This window comes from Hemicordylus capensis, chromosome 2, assembly GCF_027244095.1.
Source record: "Hemicordylus capensis ecotype Gifberg chromosome 2, rHemCap1.1.pri, whole genome shotgun sequence".
NCBI lineage: Eukaryota > Metazoa > Chordata > Lepidosauria > Squamata > Cordylidae > Hemicordylus > Hemicordylus capensis.
The window spans coordinates 229,483,812-229,506,004 of NC_069658.1; the positions used below are offsets into that span (position 1 = coordinate 229,483,812).

At 47.3% G+C, this 22,193-nt stretch overlaps 1 protein-coding gene across 2 annotated transcripts; it reads right to left on the reverse strand.

The window, feature by feature from the left end:
* Positions 1-803: 803 nt before the first annotated feature.
* LOC128341624 (zinc finger protein 436-like) lies at positions 804-16,485 on the reverse strand. 2 transcript variants are annotated; one of them, XR_008314495.1, is made up of 7 exons: positions 16,401-16,485; positions 14,602-15,317; positions 12,008-12,128; positions 10,582-10,667; positions 9,952-10,078; positions 6,703-8,742; positions 804-1,277 (listed from the first exon to the last, which is right to left on the reverse strand). XR_008314495.1 is itself a non-coding variant. In XM_053287978.1 (6 exons), the coding sequence occupies exons 2-6, from the start codon at positions 15,163-15,165 to the stop codon at positions 7,166-7,168; spliced, it is 2,475 nt and encodes an 824-aa protein (XP_053143953.1). In that variant the 5' UTR covers positions 15,166-15,317; positions 16,401-16,485; the 3' UTR covers positions 804-7,165. The 2 variants fall into 2 exon arrangements, 1 of the variants encoding a protein (XP_053143953.1); XM_053287978.1 differs by having other exon boundaries at positions 804-8,742.
* Between the last annotated feature and the right edge of the window lie 5,708 nt (positions 16,486-22,193).

Consider the following 22,193-nt stretch of genomic DNA (forward strand, 5'->3'; position numbering starts at 1 on the left):
GGCCTGCCACTTTCTTCTGTCACAATCACAGACCCGCTCCCACTTCTGCACACATCATAATACTCCACTGTCCTCTGAGCCCAAATAAAAGCAGCTCACCTTTGCTGAGTAGCTCAATCTCCCGGGGGGGGGGGGCAGAGAGGAAACGGGTAATGTTCCCCCTCTGCCCCCGTGGGATTTGGGAGGGCAGTTAAAGTCCTGGACTTGGCTGCAATCTCAATCCCTGTAGGGGATCCAGACATCTGGAAGAGGACGCCCAACTGCACCCACACCCAGGCTCTCTCAGGAGTCTGGACTGGTAAGTTAGACACCCCCCCACCCCATCCCACCTGCTTTCCCCACTTGCTTCCCTCCCATTTAACACAGGGGATCTCTCTTCCTTTCATTTCAGGCCATGACCTTCACCATCAATCGAGCCCCTTTCGGGCACAATGGCTGAAGCGGAGGCCTCACCTCCTCACCGTCAGAAGAACCTTCACGTGCAGCTTGAAAGCCAAACTCCCAAAGTCAAAGATATTCACTGCGCTATCCTTTTGGTAAGCCATAGGGCTCAAGCTGGTTTGGGGCAGTCTCATCCATTGGTGGTCCTGCCCCAACACAGATTGACCAAGGCCCACTGTTTAACCTGGCCGTGCAGGCCTGGCTGGTTGCCGCTTTTTGGAGCCGAGAAGGAATTTTCCCCTGGGAGGTCTCTCGATCCCCAGGTTTTTTGCCTTCTCTGCACGGCCTTCCTCTTCAGCTCTGCAAGCGCCTTGGCTTGCCGCTGAAGACGAGTCAACCAGTGGGTCTTTCCCCCTCCCACCCCTCCCCAAATAAAATATAAATAGATTTGAAGACATTGCCGCCTTGTCTTTCTTGGGTCGTCTCTTTCTTGTTGGGGCTCCTGGGAATGGTTAGGAGTCAATGGGGAAAATTACTCATGTCAGGCAATGGATCTGGGGATCAATCAGGTTGGGATTAAGATCCAGAGGCAGAATGCTTGCTTAGGACCAGGAAGATGAGTTTGAAATCCTCACTCAGCGATCTCCTACATCTCAACTTAACCTACCTCACAGGGTTGTTGTTCAAATAAGAGAGGAAGGTGGAGGATACCACCTTGGGATAAGATTATACTCACTGAAAATCCTCAGCACTCGAGTTCACCAATCTGTCACAGAAGTGCTGGATCCCTCTGCCAGTGGGCATCACAATTCCCTCCTTGTTGGCCTCCACAAGGGACAACTTGAGTTGATCTCAGCGATTCCTACTTCTCAACTTAACTACCTCACAGGACACCCCTTGGGATACAAATGAGAAACCTCAGCACTCATGTTCCTCAGTCTGTCACAGATCTTTACATTACTTCTGAACAACACTAATTAAAAGGTACCTTCTCATACTGGAGATGTGGTTGTCTTCAGAGAGCATTGGCCCTACCATTAAAATGTGCAATAGCTGGAAATCTTGCTCCAATCACAGATGTGGAGAACATTTAGGACTGCCGCTATATTTTATTTTACCTCCAAAAGATCCGACAAGGGGGCATTACCCACCGAAACAAATGACAGTCAGAACCTCTTTTGTTATCCTGACCCTCCAGAGAAGTAGCCTTCACTTTGGTGAAGCCAAAAGGGTCACATATGGTCTACACCTCTGGGTCAAGGGAAGGCACATGGCTTGCAGTTGCCCAAAAGGAGAGAGAGAACCTGTTGGAACAGTGTGGGGGGGAGGGGATCCCAGGGCATGCCCAGTGATGCTAGATTGCTTTGTTGCTTGCTCTTTGTATTCAAGAGGTATAGAAACACTTCACCTCTAGTATCAAGGAGACAATCCTACACACTACTTGGTTTGCTTGAGCAACATATAGCATTTAGTTCCAGTCAGTAATGAGCATCTCCTGATTTATGATTTCTTGCAGGAGCTTCTCAATGAATCTTTAAACAAAGGTATCCTAAAAGCCTGATGGATCAGGCCATCAGGTAATCCAGATGCTATCAGTTAACTTTAGGAAGCCACTAGACTAAAAGCCATTGATTTGTCCAAGCTCCATTGAAATCCATCTGAGTGGCTGTCACCACATCCCGTGGCAGAGAATTCCGTAGATGATCCTGTTGTTGGTACAAAATTCCCTGGCCTTCCTTTTCATAGGATGACCCCTGGCTCTTGTGTTGGGAGAGGAGGAGAAAGGTTTCTCTGGCCACTCTCTCTGCTCTACACCAGCGTGGTATAGTGGTTAGAGTGCTGGACTAGGACCGGGGAGACCCCAGTTCAAATCCCCATTCAGCCATGATACTAGCTGGGTGACTCTGGGCCAGGCACTTCTCTCTTTGCCTAACCTACTTCACAGGGTTGTTGTGAGGAGAAACTCAACTATGTAGTACACCGCTCTGGGCTCCTTAGAGGAAGAGCGGGATATAAATGTAAAAATAAATAAATTAATAATAATAATAATAATAATAATAATAATACTCCATGCATTATTTTCTACAATGTGTAAGCAGTGTAATAAAGAATGAGCACACATATTGGAAAACAATACCAGGAAAACAAACAAATGGATCATAGAACAAATCAATCCAGAATGTTCACTCGAGGCACAAATGATCAGGCTCAAACTATCCTGCTTCGGACACATTACGTGAAGACCCAGCTCCCTTGAAAAGTCCATAATGCCAGGGAAAAGTTGAAGGAAAGAGAAGCAGCAAGGTGGAGACTCTGACGATAGCAACGAATGCACCACTGAGAGACCTTAAAGGCCAAGTTGAAGACAGATCATCCTGGAGAGAATCTATTTATGTCATCGCTAAGAGCTGACACCGACTTGACAGCACTCAAACAGTCAATCGGTCTTGTGACTTGACTTGCTTTGCAGGGCTGTTGGACGGGCGAAATGGTGGTGCTCACCATTCGGGCATGCAGCTAAATGGGGAACCTTATTAATAGAACTGCTCCCGGATAATGGGCAGGAACCCCGAGCTACATTTTAGGCTTGTGGGGGGGAATTAGCTAGCTTCAAACAGAGTCGTCCCACCTTCAGAATAAATTTGTTCAATGCATTGGTCACGGAAAGAACTGACTGAAGTAGTAAGAGTTCAAAATAAAATGAGTTTTGGATTACAGAAAGAGAAAATAATGGTTAAGAGCAATAATATTAAACTAGCAAGACCAACAATGACTAAAGTACAGCTCTCAAGGTGTTAATTTGGCTTGAGTTTTACGTCTGAATTAGGTTCCCTCAAGGAGAGAGGGAGGAGAGAATTAGGTTCCCTCATAGAGAGAAACAAACAGATTTGGATTTCAGGAGAAATGAGGGGAAACGTAAGTAGAGTTTTCAAGGATAGGGGTTATATAATACCACCTCACTCTTTCCAAGAGAAATGTGTCAAAACTGGATCTGGGGATCAATCAGGTTGGGATTAAGATCCAGAGGTGGATCTGGGGATCAATCAGGTTGGGATTAAGATCCAGAGGTGGTAGAATGGTTGATTGGGACCGGGGAGATCAGAGTTTAAAATCCTCACTCAGTGATCTCCTACTTCTCAACTTTCTCACAGGGTTGTTGTGCAAATAAGAGAGGAAGGCGGAGGACACCACTTTGGGATAATATTGTAATCACTGAAAAACCTCAGCACTTGTGTTCCTCAGTCTGCCACAGAGGCGCCGGATCATTACATTCCTTCCGAACAACACTAATGAACAGCACTTTCTCTTAATGGATTTGGAGCTCTGTTCAGAGAACATTGGTCCTACAATTAAAACCCGCTAAAGTTGGAAATCCTGCCCCAATCGGGATATCCAATGCGGAGGATATTTGTGGCTGCCACTATATGTTTTATCTGTGAGAGGTCCGACAAGGGGGCATTACCCACTGAAACACATTTTGTTATCCTGTGGCCCCAGAGAAGAGGCCTCCACTTTGGAGAAGCCAAAAGGGTCCAATATAAGCGCATGGTCTGTGCCAACGGATCAAGGGAAGGCACGTGGCTTGCAGACACCCAAAGGAGAGAGAACCTGCTGGAGCGGGGAGACGGGCCATCCCAGGGCATGCCCAGTGATGCTACATCAGTTTGTTGCTTGCTCTTTGTATCCAAGAGGCATAGAAACACTTCACCTCTAGTATCAAGGAGACAATCCTACACAATCCTTGGTTTGCATTTTGAGCTGTTTCTATTTTCATATGGTTCTTTTTGCAATGCACCCGCTTCCTTTGAGGAAGGGGCAATCACAATCTGGGGGTTTATGGGTTCGACTCAACACTATGCACCATCAGTGATCCAGGTACAGCAGTAACAATTTAATCAGGGGAGCAGATCAAGAGCAAGCTCAGGACGAGAGAGAGAGAGAGAGAGAGAGAGAGAGAGAGAGAGAGAGAGAGAAGCAGCATATTGGTTTTTAGTTCTGGTCAGCAACAAGAGCCACTCCTGCTTTAAGGTTTCTAGCAAGATCTTCTCAATGAATCTTTAAACAAAAGTATACTTGAAGGCCCCACCCACCCCAAGTCCTGCTATGCTGCCTCATTGTGGTGGTGGGTGTTCCTGGGAGGGATGAGCGAAGTACTTCGGGAGGTATACTCCTGGCAGGGTCACCCAAGTATGAAGGCCATCCCAGATGCCCAGCTAAAGCAAGCAGGCACCTATATTGGGCAGCAGCGATATAGGAAGGTGCTGGAGGCAGACGATTACTTCAGTGATAACGATAAAGGCATCATTTCATACAATGGTAAACCACTCCTGTATTTTACCCAGAAGACCACATGGATAGACAAAATGGAATGATTGTGGATGTAGTGCCAGATGATGGGCCTCTCAGGTCAGATGGCACTCAACATGCTACTGAGGAAGAGCTGCGGAACTCTCAGAGTACCGATGGTATATATGACGCAGTTAGACTAAAGCCTTTTAACAGCTGATGTTGCCATGCAGGAAAAGAAAATCCAAAGCTGCAAAGACAGAATTACAATGGGAATGTAGAACATAAGCAGCATGAATATGGGAAAGCTCGACACAGTGAAAGATGAAATGAATCAACTACAGCTTGACATCTTGGGTATCAGTGAATTCAAGTGGACAGGAAAAGGACACTTTTAGTCAGAAAGTTATCCTGTTTACTACTCAGGACATGAGAAACAAAGAAGGAACGGTGTGGTTTTCATAGTCAGGAAGGGATATAGCAATGACAGTACTTGGGTACAATGCAGTCAGTGACCGACTATTATCAATTCAATTTCGTGGACAACCCTTTAAGATGACATTTCTTCAAGTCTATGCCCCAACAACTGTTGCAGAAGAGGAAGTTGATGAGTTTTATGCTCAAGTCCAGCCTGAAATTGACAGAACATGCAAGCAAGAGGTGGTTGGAGACTGGAAGGCCAGAGTTGGAAATGGTAAAGAGAAAAACACAGTCGGACTGTATGGCCTAGGACAGGAATTCCCAACGTTGGGCCCAGAGATGTATGTATGTATATCACTCTGCAGAGTTTTCCCAGCCAGCCCCTCTCCCCAGTCAGCATTTCATTGAAACACTGGCTGGGCAGGAGAGAGGCACAGCTCGTGCTCTCAGCTGGCAAAGTTCTCTTGCGCTCCATTCACTGGCTGGGTGCAGGGAGGGGGAAAGGGGCTGCCCTAGTCGAGGGAGAGGGTACCTTGGCAGCCCCCTCAGACCCTGGCAGCTGAGGGGTACAAATTCCCCCCTGCTCCACTGTCCCCACGCCCCTAGCCCCCAGATAACTCATGGCCCAGGAAGTTTGTCTCCTGAACTCCATTATCCTTGCATGCCTGTCGACATCCAGACTAACGAAGCACTTCTTCAAATGCACTGCACAAGTGCAAAAATGTTGCGACTTGCTAGTCACACTAGCTAATCAGGAGCTGCTAGTGCAAACTCCTTTGCACTTCTGCAACAAGGCGCACAACCTGTGGTGCATCTTCCACTGGGAAGCAGCTTCCTCCGTCCATTTACATTGCAGGGAACATTTGTACAAGAGCGCGATTTGAGGATTTTGCACAGCTATGCCACTCCCTTGAAGATACGATCAATATTTATATACCGCTTTTAAAATTTACAGTTTGAAATAACATGAGGGGTAGTTTCTACAGCACCCATTCCACAGGAGCAAATCCTTAAGTTAAACGGAATCTACCAACCCTAACAGCCGTCGGAGGGGCATTTAGGCGGGCAAGAATAAATGGACGCCTAAATTTAGGGATTAGAATATTATCTAAATATGCTGCCGGTTTGGAATTTAAAAGTTGTTTCCCCAAATAGATACCACTTCTTAGACAGGCTGTATCCACTTGTAATTCTGTATCGGCAATACGCTGCTTAATAACCTGCCAGGCCTGATCATGCCCTAATCTAAGAACTTCCTCATGGGAGAACCCAAATTGAAGAAGTTTATTTTTAAGTAAGGTCTTCCACTTATGATTAAAGTCAATCATTAATCATTACCAAGGAAGCCAGGCCTACATTGGTAAAAACCAGTTTTAGCCAAAACTTTATAATACAGGTCCGTTAACCCGATTCAACCCTAGCAAGACCTACCTCTCACCTGGTAAGAGAAATGGGAACACAGGGGGGAACTTGGAAGAATTTGGCTACCTCGCTGCTTACCCCTGCTTCTAGATAATTGATGAATAAATTAAAAAGCACCAGCTCCAGTACAGATCCCTGGGGGACCCCACTTCTTACTTCCCTCCATTGTGAAAACTCTCCATTTATACCTACCCTCTGTTTCCTGTCTTTCAACCAGTTAGCAATCCACACATATACTTGTCCCCTTATCCCATGACTGCTAAGTTTCCTCAGGAGTCTTTGATGAGCAACTTTGTCGAACGCTTTTTGGAAGTCCAGGTATACTATGTCAACAGGATCACCTTGATCCACACACTTGCTGACACTCTCCAAGAACTCCAAAAGGTTGGTGAGGCAAGATTTACCTCTGCAGAAGCCATGCTGGTTCTCTCTCAGCAGGGCCTGTTCTTCTATGTGCTTTACCATTTTATCTTTGAGAATGTGTTCCATCAATTTGCCTGGAATGGACATTAAGCTAACTGGCCTGTAATTTCCCAGATCACCCCTGGATCCCTTCTTGAAAATCGGTGTTACATTGGTTACTTTCCTGTCCTCCGGTACAGAGCCCGATTGCAGGGATAGCAAGGAGGCCGGCAATGTACAGACTCATTCCTGCTTACATATCCTTCTGTACTCCACCTAAATGCCTTTCCACACTGCAAGTATTTGTAGATTTCCCCTGTGTGTGGATTCTTTGATGAGAAGTAAGGCTCGTGCTCCAACTGAAACTCTTTCCACACTGCAAACATTTATAAGGTTTCTCTCCTGTGTGGATTCTTTGATGGTAAGTAAGCCTAGTGATCTGAATGAAGCTCTTTCCACACACTGAACACTGAAATGGCTTCTCCCCAGTGTGCACATTCTGATGTGCAGAAAGCTGCGTCCTCTGACTGAACCTCTTATCACACACTGGGCATTTAAATGGTTTCTCTCCTGTGTGAATTCTCTGATGCCTTATAAGGCTTGTGCTGTCAATGAAACTTTTCCCACACTCGGAGCATTTATATGGTTTTTCCTCTGTGTGAGTTTTCTGATGTCTTATAAGACGTGTGTTGTCAATGAAGCTTTTTCCACACGCAGAGCACATAAATGTTTTTTCCTCTGTGTGAATTCCCTGGTGCCTCACAAAGCTTGTACTGTCTCTGAAGGTTTTTTGACACACTGGGCATCTATATGGCTTCTCCTCTATATGGATATTTTGATGATAAGTAAGAGTTCTCCTGCAACTGAAGCTCTTTCTACATTCTGAACACTTATATTTCTCCACTGTGTTGGTTAGTTGATGATAAGCAAGGCTTATGTTGGCACTGAAGCTCTTATGTGTTTTTTGATGCTTAGTAAGGTGGTTCACCTGATTAAAACTTTTTCCACACTCGGAGCATAGATATGGCTTTTCCCCTGTGTGGATTCTCTGATGCCTTGTGATGCTTGCTTTATCACTGAAGTTTTTTCCACACTCGGAGCATTGATATGGCTTTTCTCCCGTGTGCCTTCTTTGATGATTCCAAAGATGTGAACTACACCTGAAGCTCTTTCCACATTCTGTACACTTATATTTCTCGCTTGTGTGGGTTAATTGATGATAAGCAAGGCTTATGTTGGCACTGAAGCTCGTACCACACACTGAGCATTTATAGGGTTTCTCCCCAGTATGTGTTTTTTGATGCTTAGTAAGGTGGTACACCTGATTAAAGCTCTTTCCACACTCAGAGCATTGATATGGCTTTTCCCCTGTGTGGATTCTCTGATGCCTTGTGATGCTTGCTTTATCACTGAAGTTTTTTCCACACTCGGAGCACTGATAGGGCTTTTCTCCCGTGTGCCTTCTTTGATGAGACCAAAGATGTGAATTATATCTGAAGCTCTTTCCACATTCTGAGCATGTATACGGCCTCACACCCATGTGGATTCTTTGATGTGTAGTAAAGTGTTTCCAGTAAAAGCACTTTCCACATTCTGAGCACTTGAATCGTTTCTCCTCTTTAGTCATTCTTTGATGTGGAGGAAGGCTGGATTGCTTAGTTAAGATTTTTAAATGAAGTGGGGTCTCAGTCTGTTTGTGACATTCTTCTTGGACAGGAATTCCACTGAAGCCAGCAACTTCTGAAGCAATAGATGGCTCCCTCCATGTGGGACTGGCTTCAGTTTTCCTTCTCTGCAGTTTGCCCTCTTCCTTCCTCTCTCTCTTATTCCCTGCAGGCATAAGGAGAGATAAGTGATCAGGGTGGAACCGAGCCTCAACTCAGAAAACCAAACCCAGTGAGCGGCTGTGTGAATAAGAGAGTAGAAAAGATTTAGGAACACAGAAACCTGCCTTATAGCAGGCCAGATCTTTGGTGCATCTAGCTCAGTATTGTCTACACTGACTGGCAGCAGCTCTCCGGGATTTCAAACAGGAGTCTTTCCCAGCCCAACTTGGGATTGAACCTGGGACCTTCTGCATGCAAGCAGATGCTCTTCCCCTGAGCTATGCCCCATCTCCTGAGAGGAATGTCTTACAGCAGACAGTGCTCACATATAGTCACCCATCCAAATGCAAACCAAGGTGAACCCTGCTTAGAAAAGGAGACCATTCATGCTCACTACTGCAAGACCAGCTCTCCAACCGAACGGACAGTTAACAGGGAGGTTGATCTTGCCACATATTAAAATGTAGCTACCAATTAGCATGAGCTAGAAGTGGCCAGTATCCTGATTAACAGTGTGCTAGCAGAAGAGCATTGCATTTATGTGAGGACACTGCGCAGGCGAGGTCCTCTGTGTTGGAAGCTTGAGTCCCAGACGAGTGTTGTGCTAGCTTAAGGATCCTGTGCAAAGAAAGGAGTGTCTGCTTGAGATTAGCCCCAGGCCTAAGAGAAAATGTCGGCAAGTTGAGCAACCTTGTATATATGTATTCTGGAGAAAGTCTTCTACCAGCGGTTGCAATGTTCCCTTCTTGTGTGGCCACAACCTTGTTTGTCGTGCATGGGCCCCATGAGTCTGGATGTCAGCCAGTGTGTTATCTAGAGGTTTGGATGCCCTGCTTTAAAAGGGGCATTTTTTAGGGCTTCCGTCTCCTATAAAGAAATACAACCACCTCCCACCACCATCCTGCAAGTCAGAAAGGTGCTAACACACCCAAAACACTAAACATGTAATATAATGATAAAGACAATAGAATTAGCATTGACTGAAGTAACTGAATTTGCCATTACCAGAAATGTTTTTCATAGGTAGCTATATCAACTCCAGTTGAAAGAGCAACTGATGAATCTGCTACAGTACATAAATAAAGCATCCAAGGAGCAAAGAGAAGCCAATGATGTCTTCAGTGACATCCCTACTGTGTATGGATACAGACCAACAAGAGCCACAATTCCTGCTTTCAGTATCCATCAGGCCAAGATGAAGGGAGAGCCTTACCCAGAGAGGACAGATGCCCACCGATTTCCTCCATGACTTCTCTGTGCAGAGCTCTTTGGCCTGGATCCAGCAGAGCCCACTCCTCCTCTGTAAAATTCACAATCACTTCTTCAGAGGCCACCAGTACCTGAAAGAAAGAAAAACATTTATGTCTTTAAAATGAGATCATCGAAAAAGGTGGCTGGGAGTTCCCCTGCAGAACCCAGAGATTCCACTGTTGCATTAAGAACATAAGAACTGCCCTGCTGGATCAGGCCCAAGGCCCATCTAGTCCAGCAGCCTGTTTCACACTGTGGCCCACCAGATGCCACTGGAAGCCACAGGCAGGAGTTGAGGGCATGCCCTCTTTCCTGCATTCAAAGCCTTCCTAGTGGTTAGCCTTTGACTAGTGCCCTTGAACATTAGGTGCTAGGGAAGATCAATGGGAGGTGGCAGTTTCCTCCACTTGCGGGCTTCCCAGAAGGACCAGGCCGGCCACTATGTGATACAAGGTGCTGGCTCAGATGGGCCCTTGTCCTGATCCAGCAGACCCTTTTAATAAAAGAGAAGAGGCAAATCTTTTCAGCCCCAGAGAGGTATGCAGACAACAGGGGCACCTCTGCCCATCTTCTCCACCCATTCTTCTCTTACCTGACCCAAAGACGGCACAGCAACTGTATCACTTCCACCACACGAAGGAGAAGTCCTGAAATGAGGCACCAGGGTCATTTCACTGCCTGTGAGGGAGAGAAAAAGAACTAAGGATGGTCTTTTACCTCAGGTCTTGACCATTTAATTTTGGCTCTAGGAGCCAACCCAAAGATTTGGGGGTCAAACAATGGGCACTTAATACAATTACCAGACTTAGTAACAGACATTGTGAAGGGGAGCGTAAATGGCTTTTCTTTATCCCCTTAAAAAATAAATACTTAGACACAGGCAGCACTGGCCCTAACAAATACAGATTTGATTACATAAATCTACCTCTGAATATCCTCATCTAGGAACCATGGTAAAATTTCTAGGTGCTACGATTCCCTGGCACCAGAAAATTGTCAAGCCCTGTTTAGCTGTTCTAAGTAGTTTGTATTTCATTTCCTTCTGTGAAAGAAATCTGTCTCCACACTTGTTATAGCTCCTACCAGAGCGAGGAGTGGGGGGGGGGGGAGTTCACTGGGATGAATCCTGGATGGTAAGGGATTCACAGTAGGCTGCCACCATACACTTTATTTTGATTTGGGAAAACCTACTCTTCATATAAGATGGTGTGTGTGTGTGTGTGTGTGTGTGTGTGTGTGTGTGTGTGTGTGTATGGGATGGTCAAGTGGCAAAACCCTCCCTAGAAGGGCCAAGCAGTCCCGGCCTCCAAGGGCATGTGACCAAGGCAGACCCAGAATGAAGAGCAGAACACTTCACCAACAAGGGTTTATCATCACATTTAAAAGAAAAAAGGTATGCAATAAGAACAATTGTCTTTTCATGGAGCAGATTGTGTGTGTGAGAGAGAGTTTCATAAACCAAGCAACAAAGTTTCAAGGAATAGGATAAAGGAAAATAAACTCCCCACATGCTTTAACTGAACTGGTCCCTATCTTATTACTCACCGGCAGGGATTTCCCTGCTATCTCCAGCCTCCAGGCTGTGGCCTTCCCATTTCCCCAGCAGTTTCTCAGCCAGCTGCTTCCTCAGGGCACTCTTGGGACAGAACAAAGCTTTCTCTCCTCCTGCTGGTGGCTGTGAGTGTAGCTCTATCCCAGAACTCCGGATTGGTCCTTCTGTTTTGATTTCCCCTTATTAGGAAAGGCCCAACGACCCAGCAGCTGCTCTAAGTGAGGCCTAGTCCTCCCTCAGATCCTCCCCATCACTACAACATTGAATTGTGCCCCAAAGCAAGGTGCTGGTCTGGATTGAAAATGTCTTCAGCTGTTGAAATGAAGCTCTTCCTTAACACATCAAAGAAGCCCAAGAGAAGCATCTCATCCCTCATCACATGTTCCAAGGGAATACAGAAGCAGCCCAAGAATTTTAGGTGAGTAAGAAAGAGAGAGAAGCTGAAATATGCCAGGTTGACCCCTACCCAGAGAAGTGGCACCTCGGTCACCCTCCTGTACGATCCACCGGAACAGTTGCTTCTGCCCTGAGTCTGATGGAGCCTTCTCTGTCTGAGAAAAATCAGTGGCTGCTTCTGTTAAGGATGCCTGAAACAGAAGTGAAGGATTAGGAAAGCAATGGACAGCCAAGGGCACTGCTTCCTCAGCCTCTTCGTACATGGGTATCCTTCTACCAGCCAGCATAGAATAGTAGTTAGAGTGCTGGACTAGGACCGGAAAGACCCGAGTTCGAATCCCCATTCAACCATGGAACTCACTGGGTGACGCTGGGCCAGTCATGTATCTCAGAGTCTAACCTACCTCACAGAGCTGTTGTGAGGATAAAAATAAGCATGTACACCACTCTGAGCTCCTCAGAGGAAGACCGGGATATAAATGTTAAATAAATAAATAAGTAAATAAGGAAAATAAGTACTTTAACTTCCATGCCCAACAACCCACTAGCGACTTAAGCTAGGCATCGGAATGTCCAATCTTGATGAATCTGCAGGACACCCCAGTGCCTCATGGGGGCAACTGTTCCCAGCATGACCATCGCTGTGCAATTCTGGGGCAGGAAGGGAGCCCCTTCTATGGAAACTGACATGCTTGAGTATATGTGGAAGCCGCACGAGGACATCTGGGAGAAGCAGTTCCTCCCTCTGTTATGGGGATACTGGCAGGAACTACAGCTCCCAGATGCCCTTGTGCAGCTTCCCCACGTGCCCTCTCTGCCTCGCTCTGAGTCAGATCATTGACCCATTGAGCTCAGTATTGCCTATACCAGGTGTGGGCAAACCTGGCCCTCTCGCTGTTGCTCGACTACAACTCTCATCATCCCCAGCCAAAATGTATTGTGACTGGGGATGATGGGCATTGTAGTTCAAGAACAACTACAGGGCCCGGTTTGCCCACCCCGGGCTATACTGACTGGTAGTCATTCTCCAAGGTTTCCAGCAGGGGTTTCTCCCAGCCCTCCCTGAAAATGCCAGGGACAGAACGAGGACCTTCTGGATGTGAAAGAGGAGAACCCCGCACTGGAAATCTGAGGAACTGCATAGTGATGGCCGTACTGCGTGTGGTCACCCACAACTGGCAGCCAGGAGGTCCTGCAGATTATTCTGAATTGGTGGCTGTGTCCCTGGCAGGCCAACACAGAAAGGTCTATGAATGGGATACTCATCCAACCCTGGGATTAGAAGGGGACCAAGCAGGGCACCTCAGACTCTCGCCTAAGACCATTCAGCCAAGGAAGGAGGCAGCAGGGGAGAGAAGCTGGTGTCGCTCCGCTACACCATCCCTGCCTCTCCGCAGCCTCCGTCGCTAGCAGAGCAGTTTTGCTGGCTGCAAATGCTGAGATTCTGCCCACAAGGAGGAAAGCGCTTCTTGCTCTCTCTGCAGCAGCAACCTCTTCTTCCCAGCATCTTAGCTCCTGCTCCCATTTGGGTGGTGTCTGTTTTGCTTCCAGGATGTTCTTAATTGATGTTTTATTATTGTTTTTAACTTGTTGTTCATCTCCCTGGGGTCTTAGGATAAAGGGCCATATGAACATACTAGTTGGGCCAAGTGCAGAGCCTCCGGCCGGCCCACCCACCCACCACCACCTTTTTCTTCCCCCACCCCCACTGCTTTCTGGCTGCCCCACATCTTCTCCCCACCACCGGCTTGTCTCCCCCACCCCGCATTGCTTTCTAGATGGCCAGCTGTCCCGCTTCTTCTCCTTGCTCCCACCGCCTTCGGCCTCCTTCTCCCCCTGCCCGCTGCTTTCTGGCCAGCCGCCGTTTTCTTCCCCGGCCGGCCGCTGCTGCCATTTCCTTCCCTCCCACCCGTCCTGTGGCTATCTGGCAGTTCTCTGAACTCTCGCAAGAGCTGCCACACATGCGATAAGCCACCGGTATGTCTTAGAGAATTAAAAGATAGATAGATAGATAGGTAATAAACAATAATAAGCAAACTGGACAACCCCCTCCAAAACTTTTGCTCTTCCCAGGGATACTCACCCCACACATTCAAAGTCACACATAGGAAGCTGCCACATACAGAGTCAGAACATGGGTCCATCTAGCTCAGCATTATTCCCTCTAAAAGGGATTCCCAGATATTGACGACTACAACTCCCATAATGCCCAAGCAAAAGCCATTGCAGATGGGGATTCTGGGAGCTTGAGTCAACAACATATGGGAATCCCTGTTAGAGGGAACTCTGTAGCTCAGTATTGTCTACACAGACTGGCAGCGGCTTCTCCAAAGTTGCAGGTAGGAGTCTCTCTCAGCCCTATCTTGGAGATGCCAAAGAAGGAACTTGGAACCTTCTGCATGCAGGTGTGCAGATTCTCTTCCCAGAGCAGCTCCATCCCCCAAGGGGAATATCTTACCGTGCTCACACATGTGATCTCCCATGCGTATGCAACAAGGGCACACCCTGCTTAGCAGCTCTCCTCATTCACCTAGAGGGTTTGGGACACCCCTTCTTTGGACAACTACCAGGAAAAGCTGCTGGGCAACTGGCTGGAATTTTTGGGATACCATCCCACACACTCTCAGCCCTTGGGAGCTCCCAGGATGAAACAGACACACTCACCTGCTGCTCTTCCTGCCTCTTGGCCTCTGCCTGGCTCAGGAGGAAACCTTCTGCCAGGGCCACTGCCTGGGAACTGGTCTCCGCTCCACATTCTCTCACCCAGCTCTCCATCTCTGGGGGCAGGATGGCCAGGAACTGCTCCAGGATCACCAGGTCCAGCATCTGAGCTTTTGTGTGTTTTTCTGGCTCCAGCCACTGATGGCAAAGGCTGTTGAGTCGGCTGCAAACCTCTCGGGGCCCCTCGGTCTCCTGGTAGCAGAACTGCCTAAAGTGCTGGCGCTGTGCATCTGAGCTGGTGGTATCCTCACTCAGCATCTTCTGGCGAGTCCTTCCTTTTCTCTTCTGCTCATGGGTGTCATTGGCCCAACACTCACTATTGCCACTAGTAGGGGTCTCTTCCTCATTTGCCCACTCTGAGCCATCATCTGCCAGGCATCCAAAAACTTCATCCATATCAGGCTTTGCCTTTATTTTTACTGAGGAGAGTGCCATGCTGTGCACTTCAGGCTTTGACGGTGAAGTTGACTTTTCAGTTAACGAGCCTTGATGTGTGGGCGTGCACATTCCCCTCTCACCCTGGCAATGCACTCATTTGGATTGTACTCCTTTTCCTCCTTCCATTTCATGACTTGCTTTCTTCGGTGAGATGATGGTCTCCTCTCCCTCTACACATGTTGTTTGATTGATAGATCTCTCTTTCCAGAGTGGACAATGTTCTGAAATGAGTGCAAACTTACATTAATGACAGGAAACCTTTATGAAAGTGCACCAGAGCTGCATAACTTTGCCCCGCCCCCCATTTGCTGCTGGACTACAACTCTCATCATCCCCAGCCATTGTCCAACAGGGAAGATGGGAGTTGTAGTTCAACAACAACTGGAAAGTCAAGCATTCTGCAGCACTGAAGTAAACTGTTTATATTCATTTAGATTTTATGTCAGGAGTTATGTTCCTTGCACATATAGGGAAGTGCTCTGGGAATATAGTCCCATACTTCATTTTTTCGTGGATAGTTTCTTATTTCTAAAAATTCATTGGCTGAGGCCCAGACTCATATTGCACAAGCACAGATGTGTTAGTTCTAGACTGCCACTGCACTTGAGTGGGAGAGGGTGATTAGAAATAAACTCCCCTTTCCTCTACAGCTCACCAAGTGTCACCAAAATATGTCACTGAGGGTTGCATGACCCTCAAGGACATATTCTGGTGACACACAGAGAGACTTTAAACCAGGGCTACTCCACTGAGGCCCTCCAGCTGTTCTTGGACTACAGCTCCCAGCATCGATTCCCCAGCCACAGTAGCCAATAGTCGGGGATGGTAGGAAGTCGACATTTGCAGGAGGGCCGCAGTTGAGTAGCCCTGCCTTAAACTTGAGCTATGGGGCCATAGCTCAATGGTGGAGCATCTGCTTTGCATGCAGGATGTCCCCGGTTCCAACCCTGGCAGCAGGGGCAGCGCTATAATTGAACAAGGGGGGCCCCAATGGCCCGTGTGCACCGAGGAACTCCTGGATGAAGAGAGGAGAGGCGCTTCCCAGGAGGGCTCTGGGGAGTGGGGAGGCTGCTGCATGCCTGGGTGACACACACAGACAAGCCGCCCCCTCCCTTGGGCGTGCAGCCTGGCGGCGACCTCGTTCGCTTTCTTCTCGGTCCCCCGCAGCCGCCCCATCACTATCATCAGCCTTCCCCACTCGGAGTCTTCCAGGGAGGGCCTCTCCCCGCCGCTTTCCTGCCCGGCACTCCCATGCCTCTCCCTCGGAGGCCCTTATACCCAACTGCACTTAAGTTTGCACCCACCAGGCGATCCCGTAGGGAGAAGAAAGTCGTCAGGGGACCCCCTGCGCGGGAAAGCCCAAAGCCCCGTTTCCAACAGGCGGGGCAGGAAGTGGCCGAGATCACATGCGGCTCCGCCTTCTTATTTGCTTCTCTAGGAAGCTGGACTCTTTCGTTTTAACCCTGAGGGCGACGGAGGCAAGAGAGCCCTGTCCCTCCTCCTCTCTCGCAGCCGGCAGAAGCTGCAAAGCAAACTGTGCGTATTTGTTCCAACGGCTTCCTGCAGAAACAGGAGCTGGCCTGGCTGGGCTGGGTCTATGCTGTGTGCAATGCGGAGACAGCATCAAACTTGTGTGGCAGTCTTCTGTCCGATGCTCTCAGTCAGCCCTTCTTCTTCTCTGGCACCAGTTTCTCCCTGCAAACTTTCGGAGGAGGCAAGTTTCTTTTATTCATACTGGCAGTCAGGACCGGCCCCAGGGTTTGGGTGCCTTAGACCCTCAAGACTCATCTGTTCTCGCAGGCTTTTAATTAGAATTAATTATGCTATTGTTTTCATTGTGTCTTGTGTATTTTAATCTGTGACTTCTTATATTGTTTTAAATTTTGTATACTGCCTAGAAATGCATATATCAGGTGGTATAAAAATATGATAAATAATAATATGTTGCCTAGGGAGCCAAAATTTATTAACCATATTTTTATACCGCCTGATATATACATCTCTAGGCAGTGTACAAAATTTAAAATAATACAAGAAGTCATAAACTTTATGCTATTGTAAATGAACACACAAGTAGTTTTACATGCTAGTACAGGTCTACATACTTGGAGAATATCTTGGGGAGCCAGAAATCATATTTTGGGGCAATCCAGTATCGCTTACAAAGAGACAGACACTGACTCACCCACATACATTTTGTTTGGCATGAGAAGGGAGGAGGAGGAGGAGGAGGAGGAGGACATCAGAACAGGGGTGTAGCAAGGTTGGAGTGGGCCCAGAGACAAGATTTTAAAATGGGGCCCCCACTCACTGAAGCTCAGCTCATGAAGTAAAGAAATCTTAAATGGGGCTGAATAGTGGTAACAAAAAGCATATATATATATATATAATAAAAACACCTGTGTGCCACAATAGAACATCATCCTAAATTATTTTTTAAAGGTTTTATAAATTGTGGATGATGCAAGTCATTTAATGGTACTAGAGAAAGACATGCTGTTCTGATAGCTCCAAGTATATATCAATTCATTCACATCAATTTCAGAAGATGAATACGACTAAAGGAAGCCTGGGCAAGTTACATACATGTCTGTCATGTAACAAGTCCACCACGGCCTTTACTTTGAGCCTTTCCTTGTTGTTCTAATAGTTTGATTCTTTGTGTAGACTTTGTGTAGACTCACAAGTCATTGCATCGTCACCATGAGTATTGTGTCTTGCTTCTCGATTATTTGTTGCGGAACTGTACATTGATGTGGATGGTGGTTGTGGTATTATAAAAACTGTAATAGACCAGCATCGCTTGGCTGATTCCTGCCTTTCTGCTTCTTGTCGCTCTTTGCATTTCAGTGATACAGAGTTCCCTCTAACGGGGATTCCCATATGTTTTTCTTTTCCATTCCATTTCTTTTTTTTCTTTTTCCAAGTCAAGCCACTGAACAAAGCTCCCCAGAGTACCCTGTCTCAGAGGAGGCACTTCCTGAAGGCCCAGCCAGGGTGTTACAGATTTGGAAGGCGCAGGAGGAATTGAACAGGGATTCTATGGAAACTGTGAGAGTGAATGGGTGGTGGGCTGGAGGGGCAGAAGCCACCCTTATTAAGCCTGATCTGGTGCAAAAGAAGCAGTGCTTGCCAGGCAGGACTTTTAAGATCAAAGTATAAGAAGCTTCTGAAAGAGCAGAGGCACCTACAGAGCCCCAGCCCAGAGTAAACGATTCCAGAGACATCAATGCAGGCAGTTGACTGCAAGGGGAGCATGCTGCAGACTTCCTTGCTGAACAAAAGCAGGATGAATCCTTGAAGGGATTGTGGCAGGAAGCGGTGAGGACTTCCACGCAAGATGTCACCATACAGCAGCCATGCCTGTACAAGGGCGGACGAAGAACACACAAACTGAGGAGGCCGACGCAATGAAAAATATTTGCTGTCTGTGCAATGTGGGCATGGGCAATAGCTCGCAGGCCGAGGGCGTAGGGGCTGAGCAGCGACGCACGGAGGATCGGCTCGAGGGCCAACGGCATGGTGTCACTCAGTGGCATCAGGCGGCCCATGATGGCCAGCGGGGTGGCGGCAGCGGTGGCAGCAACGGCCGCAGGAGGCAATTGAGGGCCGCGGTGGGCATGCTGCCGGAGGCTCTCCAGCGGCCCTCCGCCAGGCGCCCCTGGCTGGCTGGGCGTAATATTCTTAAATATAAAGTATCTTCGAAAAACGATTTCATTTTTTTAAAAAATTATTAAAATAGTAATGCGACGTAAATTTTAGTTGCATACAGTAATAATATTGGAACTTCTATTATATTTTCAAACTACTAAAAGGTCATTAACATTTTTAACATATTGTCTCATGTTTAAGGGGCCCCACTTCATCAGGGGCCCACAGGGCCCACTTGCCATCGGGCAAGCTGACACCCTGGACAGTCCGCCACTGGCCCTGAGAGTATCAGTCTACCAAAAAGTCCTATAAGTGGCTTGTTTCATGGCAGAAAATTACAAACACTTTTGGAACAATATATAATTTATTGGTTTGTTTATTGGTTTGTTTATGAATGCACCATGCTCAAGTTGATTTGCAACCCAGAAGGTCTGAGAACTGTGAAGCATGTGTTGTGTTTTTTATTTTTATTTCTTTAGAAAGGCATTATATGTCCAAGCTGGTTGAACATGTCCAAAACCTCACTCACACTATTAACATAACAACATAAGAACAGCCCTGCTGGATCAGGCCCAAGGCCCATCTAGTCCAGCATCCTGTTTCGCACAGTGGCCCACGAGATGCTGCTGGAAGCCACAGGCAGGAGTTGAGGGCATGCCCTTTCTCGTGCTGTTACTTCCCTGCAACTGGTACTCAGAGGCACCCTGCCTTTGAGGCTGGAGGTGGCCCACAACCCTCTGACTAGTAGCCATTGATAGACCTCTCCTCCATGAAGTCATCCAAACCCCTCTTAAAGCCATCCAGGTTGTTGGCTGTCACCACATCCTGTAGCAGAGAGTTCCACAAGTGGATCACACGTTGTGTGAAAAAGTACTTCCGTTTGTTGGTCCTAGACCTCCTGGCAATCAATTTCATGGAGTGACCCCTGGTTCTAGTGTTGTGTGAGAGGGAAAAGAATCCCTCTCTCTCCACTTTCTCCACGCCATGCATGATTTTATAGACCTATATCGTATCTCCCTGCAGTCGTCTTTTTTCTAAACTAAAAAGCCCCAGGTGTTGTAGTCTTGCCTCATAAGAAAGGTGCTCTAGGCCCCTGATCATCTTGGTTGCCCTCTTCTGTACCTTTTACAGTTCTACAATGTCCTTTTTAAGATGGGGTGACCAGAATTGTACGCAGTACTCCAAGTGTGGTCGCACCATAGTATTGTATAAGGGCATTATAATGTTAGCCGTTTTATTTTCAATCCCCTTTCTAATGATCCCTAGCATGGAATTTGCCTTTTTCACAGCTGCCGCACATTGAGTCAACACTTTCAACGAGCTGTCGACCACAACCCCAAGATCCCTCTCCTGGTCCGTCACCGACAGCTCGGATCCCATCAGCATATACTTGAAGTTGGGGTTTTTCGTCCCAATGTGCATCACTTTACACTTGCTAACATTGAACCACATTTGCCATTTTGTCGCCCACTCCCCCAGTTTGGAGAGATCATTTTGGAGTTCCTCACAATCAGTTTTGGATTTCACTACCCAAAAGAGTGTGGTATCATTTGCAAATTTGGCCACTTGGCTGCTTACCCCTACTTCTAGATCATTTAACCCCCCCCCCCGCCTTGTGCAGATGGGAGGGAGTTTGTCACAGCCTGTCCTGCGCGAAGCCCAGGAAGGGTTCCGTTTGACCTCTTTGGTCAAGGGCCGGGCTTCGGCCAGGATTGACCGATCCCGGCCCCATCCTCCATTTTCCATTCTCTCTTCAGTTGGGGTCGGGCAACCACAGGAGAAGCGGCTTTCCCCTCCCTCCCTCCCCGGTGCAGAGCGGGTCTAGCGACTGGCCGCCTGACGGGGCCGAGTAGGAATTTTTTGCTCCCAACGCATTGGCCACTGTTGGGGGTTTTTTCGCCTACTCCGTTCTGTGTCCTGGGTGCGTATTTAGAGTTAGGTCAACCACAATGGCAGGAACAGTGCGGGCGGGGTGGCAATTTGAGGGTTAGAACATCGGTGAGCACCCTTGGATATGTAAAAGGGGTGTTTGGTTAATCGCTCCTTTGTAGCCTGTGCGGCACGGGGAGAATGATTGCCATGAACCCTGCTTCAGGACTTCTCTAACCTTTGGGCTGTGCGGTCCGGGGTGGACGAATGCCTAGAAGTATCCAGACCCTCTCTTACAGAAGGGGGGGTTGGCTTTGAAGGAATTGGGTGGGATGTACCTGCCCATTCCCGAGCCAGGGTGTCTCCCCCCCAGTAGGGTGCTGGGTAGGATTTCAGAGTTCTGACCTGCTTCTATTGGCCCGCACTGTTCTTTAAGGGTGATTAATCACCTGGTGTTCCAGTCTGCCATGCTGTGTGTAATAGTTAACAAAGTTGTGGCCCTTTTCCTCTATACTGAGTCTATGTTTTCTTGAGCTGGGGTCTGGGGATAATGTTTTATTTTTGTTTAAAATGTTTTAAATTGTTAGCTGTTTTATTGTTTTAATTTGTTTTAGCTTTTTACTGTTTTATAAGTTGTTTTAATTGTGAACCGCCCTGAGCCATTTCGGAAGGGCGGTATATAAATCAAATAAATAAATAAATAAAAATAAATAAATAAATTTATGAATAAATTAAAAAGCACCAGTTCCAGTACAGATCCCTGGGGGACCCCACTTTTTACTTCCCTCTCAGAGAGAGTGAAAACTCTCTGTTTATACCTTCCTGTCCTTCAACCAGTTAGCAATCCACACATATGTACTTGTCCCCTTATCCCATGTCTGCTAAGTTTCCTCAAGAGTCTTTGATGAGGAACTTTGTCGAAAGCTTTTTGGAAGTCCAAAACTTCAGCAGAAATGAATAACAAAATGAGGTGATTCATAGGAACATGGGAAGCTGCCATTTACCGAGTCAGATCATTGGGCTATCTAGCTCAGTATTGTCTTCACAGACTGGCAGCAGCTTCTCCAGGCTTGCAGGCAGGAATCTCTTTCAGAGTGGCTCCATCCCCTGAGGGGAATATCTTACAGTGCTCACACATCAAGTCTCCCATTCATTTGCAACCAGGGCAGACCCTGCTTAGCTAAGGGGACGTCATGCTTGCTACCACAAGACCCGTTCACCTCTCCCTGTCCCAGTGAGCTCCCAATTTAAAAGGAAGCATAGACACCAGCAACAACCACTAGTGCAGTGGTTCCCAGGCTGAGAGCCTCCAGATGTTGAAGAACTACAACTCCCATCAGCCCCAGCTACAATTTATTGTAGATCATTTATGAATAAATTAAAAAGCACCAGTTCCAGTACAGATCCCTGGGGGACCCCACTTTTTACTTCCCTCTCAGAGAGAGTGAAAACTCTCTGTTTATACCTTCCTGTCCTTCAACCAGTTAGCAATCCACACTTATGTACTTGTCCCCTTAAAAAACTTCTGAGGTGTGAATTCTCATTCTATCATAGCAAATGTGATTTTTTTCAATTAA

Coding starts and splice junctions, on each gene's coding strand:
- LOC128341624 (XM_053287978.1), bottom strand. CDS start 15,165: ATGTGCACGCCCACACATCAAGGCTCGTTAACTGAAAAGTCAACTTCA. Junction 12,129..14,601: donor AGAGGCAGGAAGAGCAGCAG/GTGAGTGTGTCT, acceptor CTTCTGTTTCAG/GCATCCTTAACAGAAGCAGC. Junction 8,743..9,951: donor TGGGCATCTGTCCTCTCTGG/GTAAGGCTCTCC, acceptor TTATGCCTGCAG/GGAATAAGAGAGAGAGGAAG.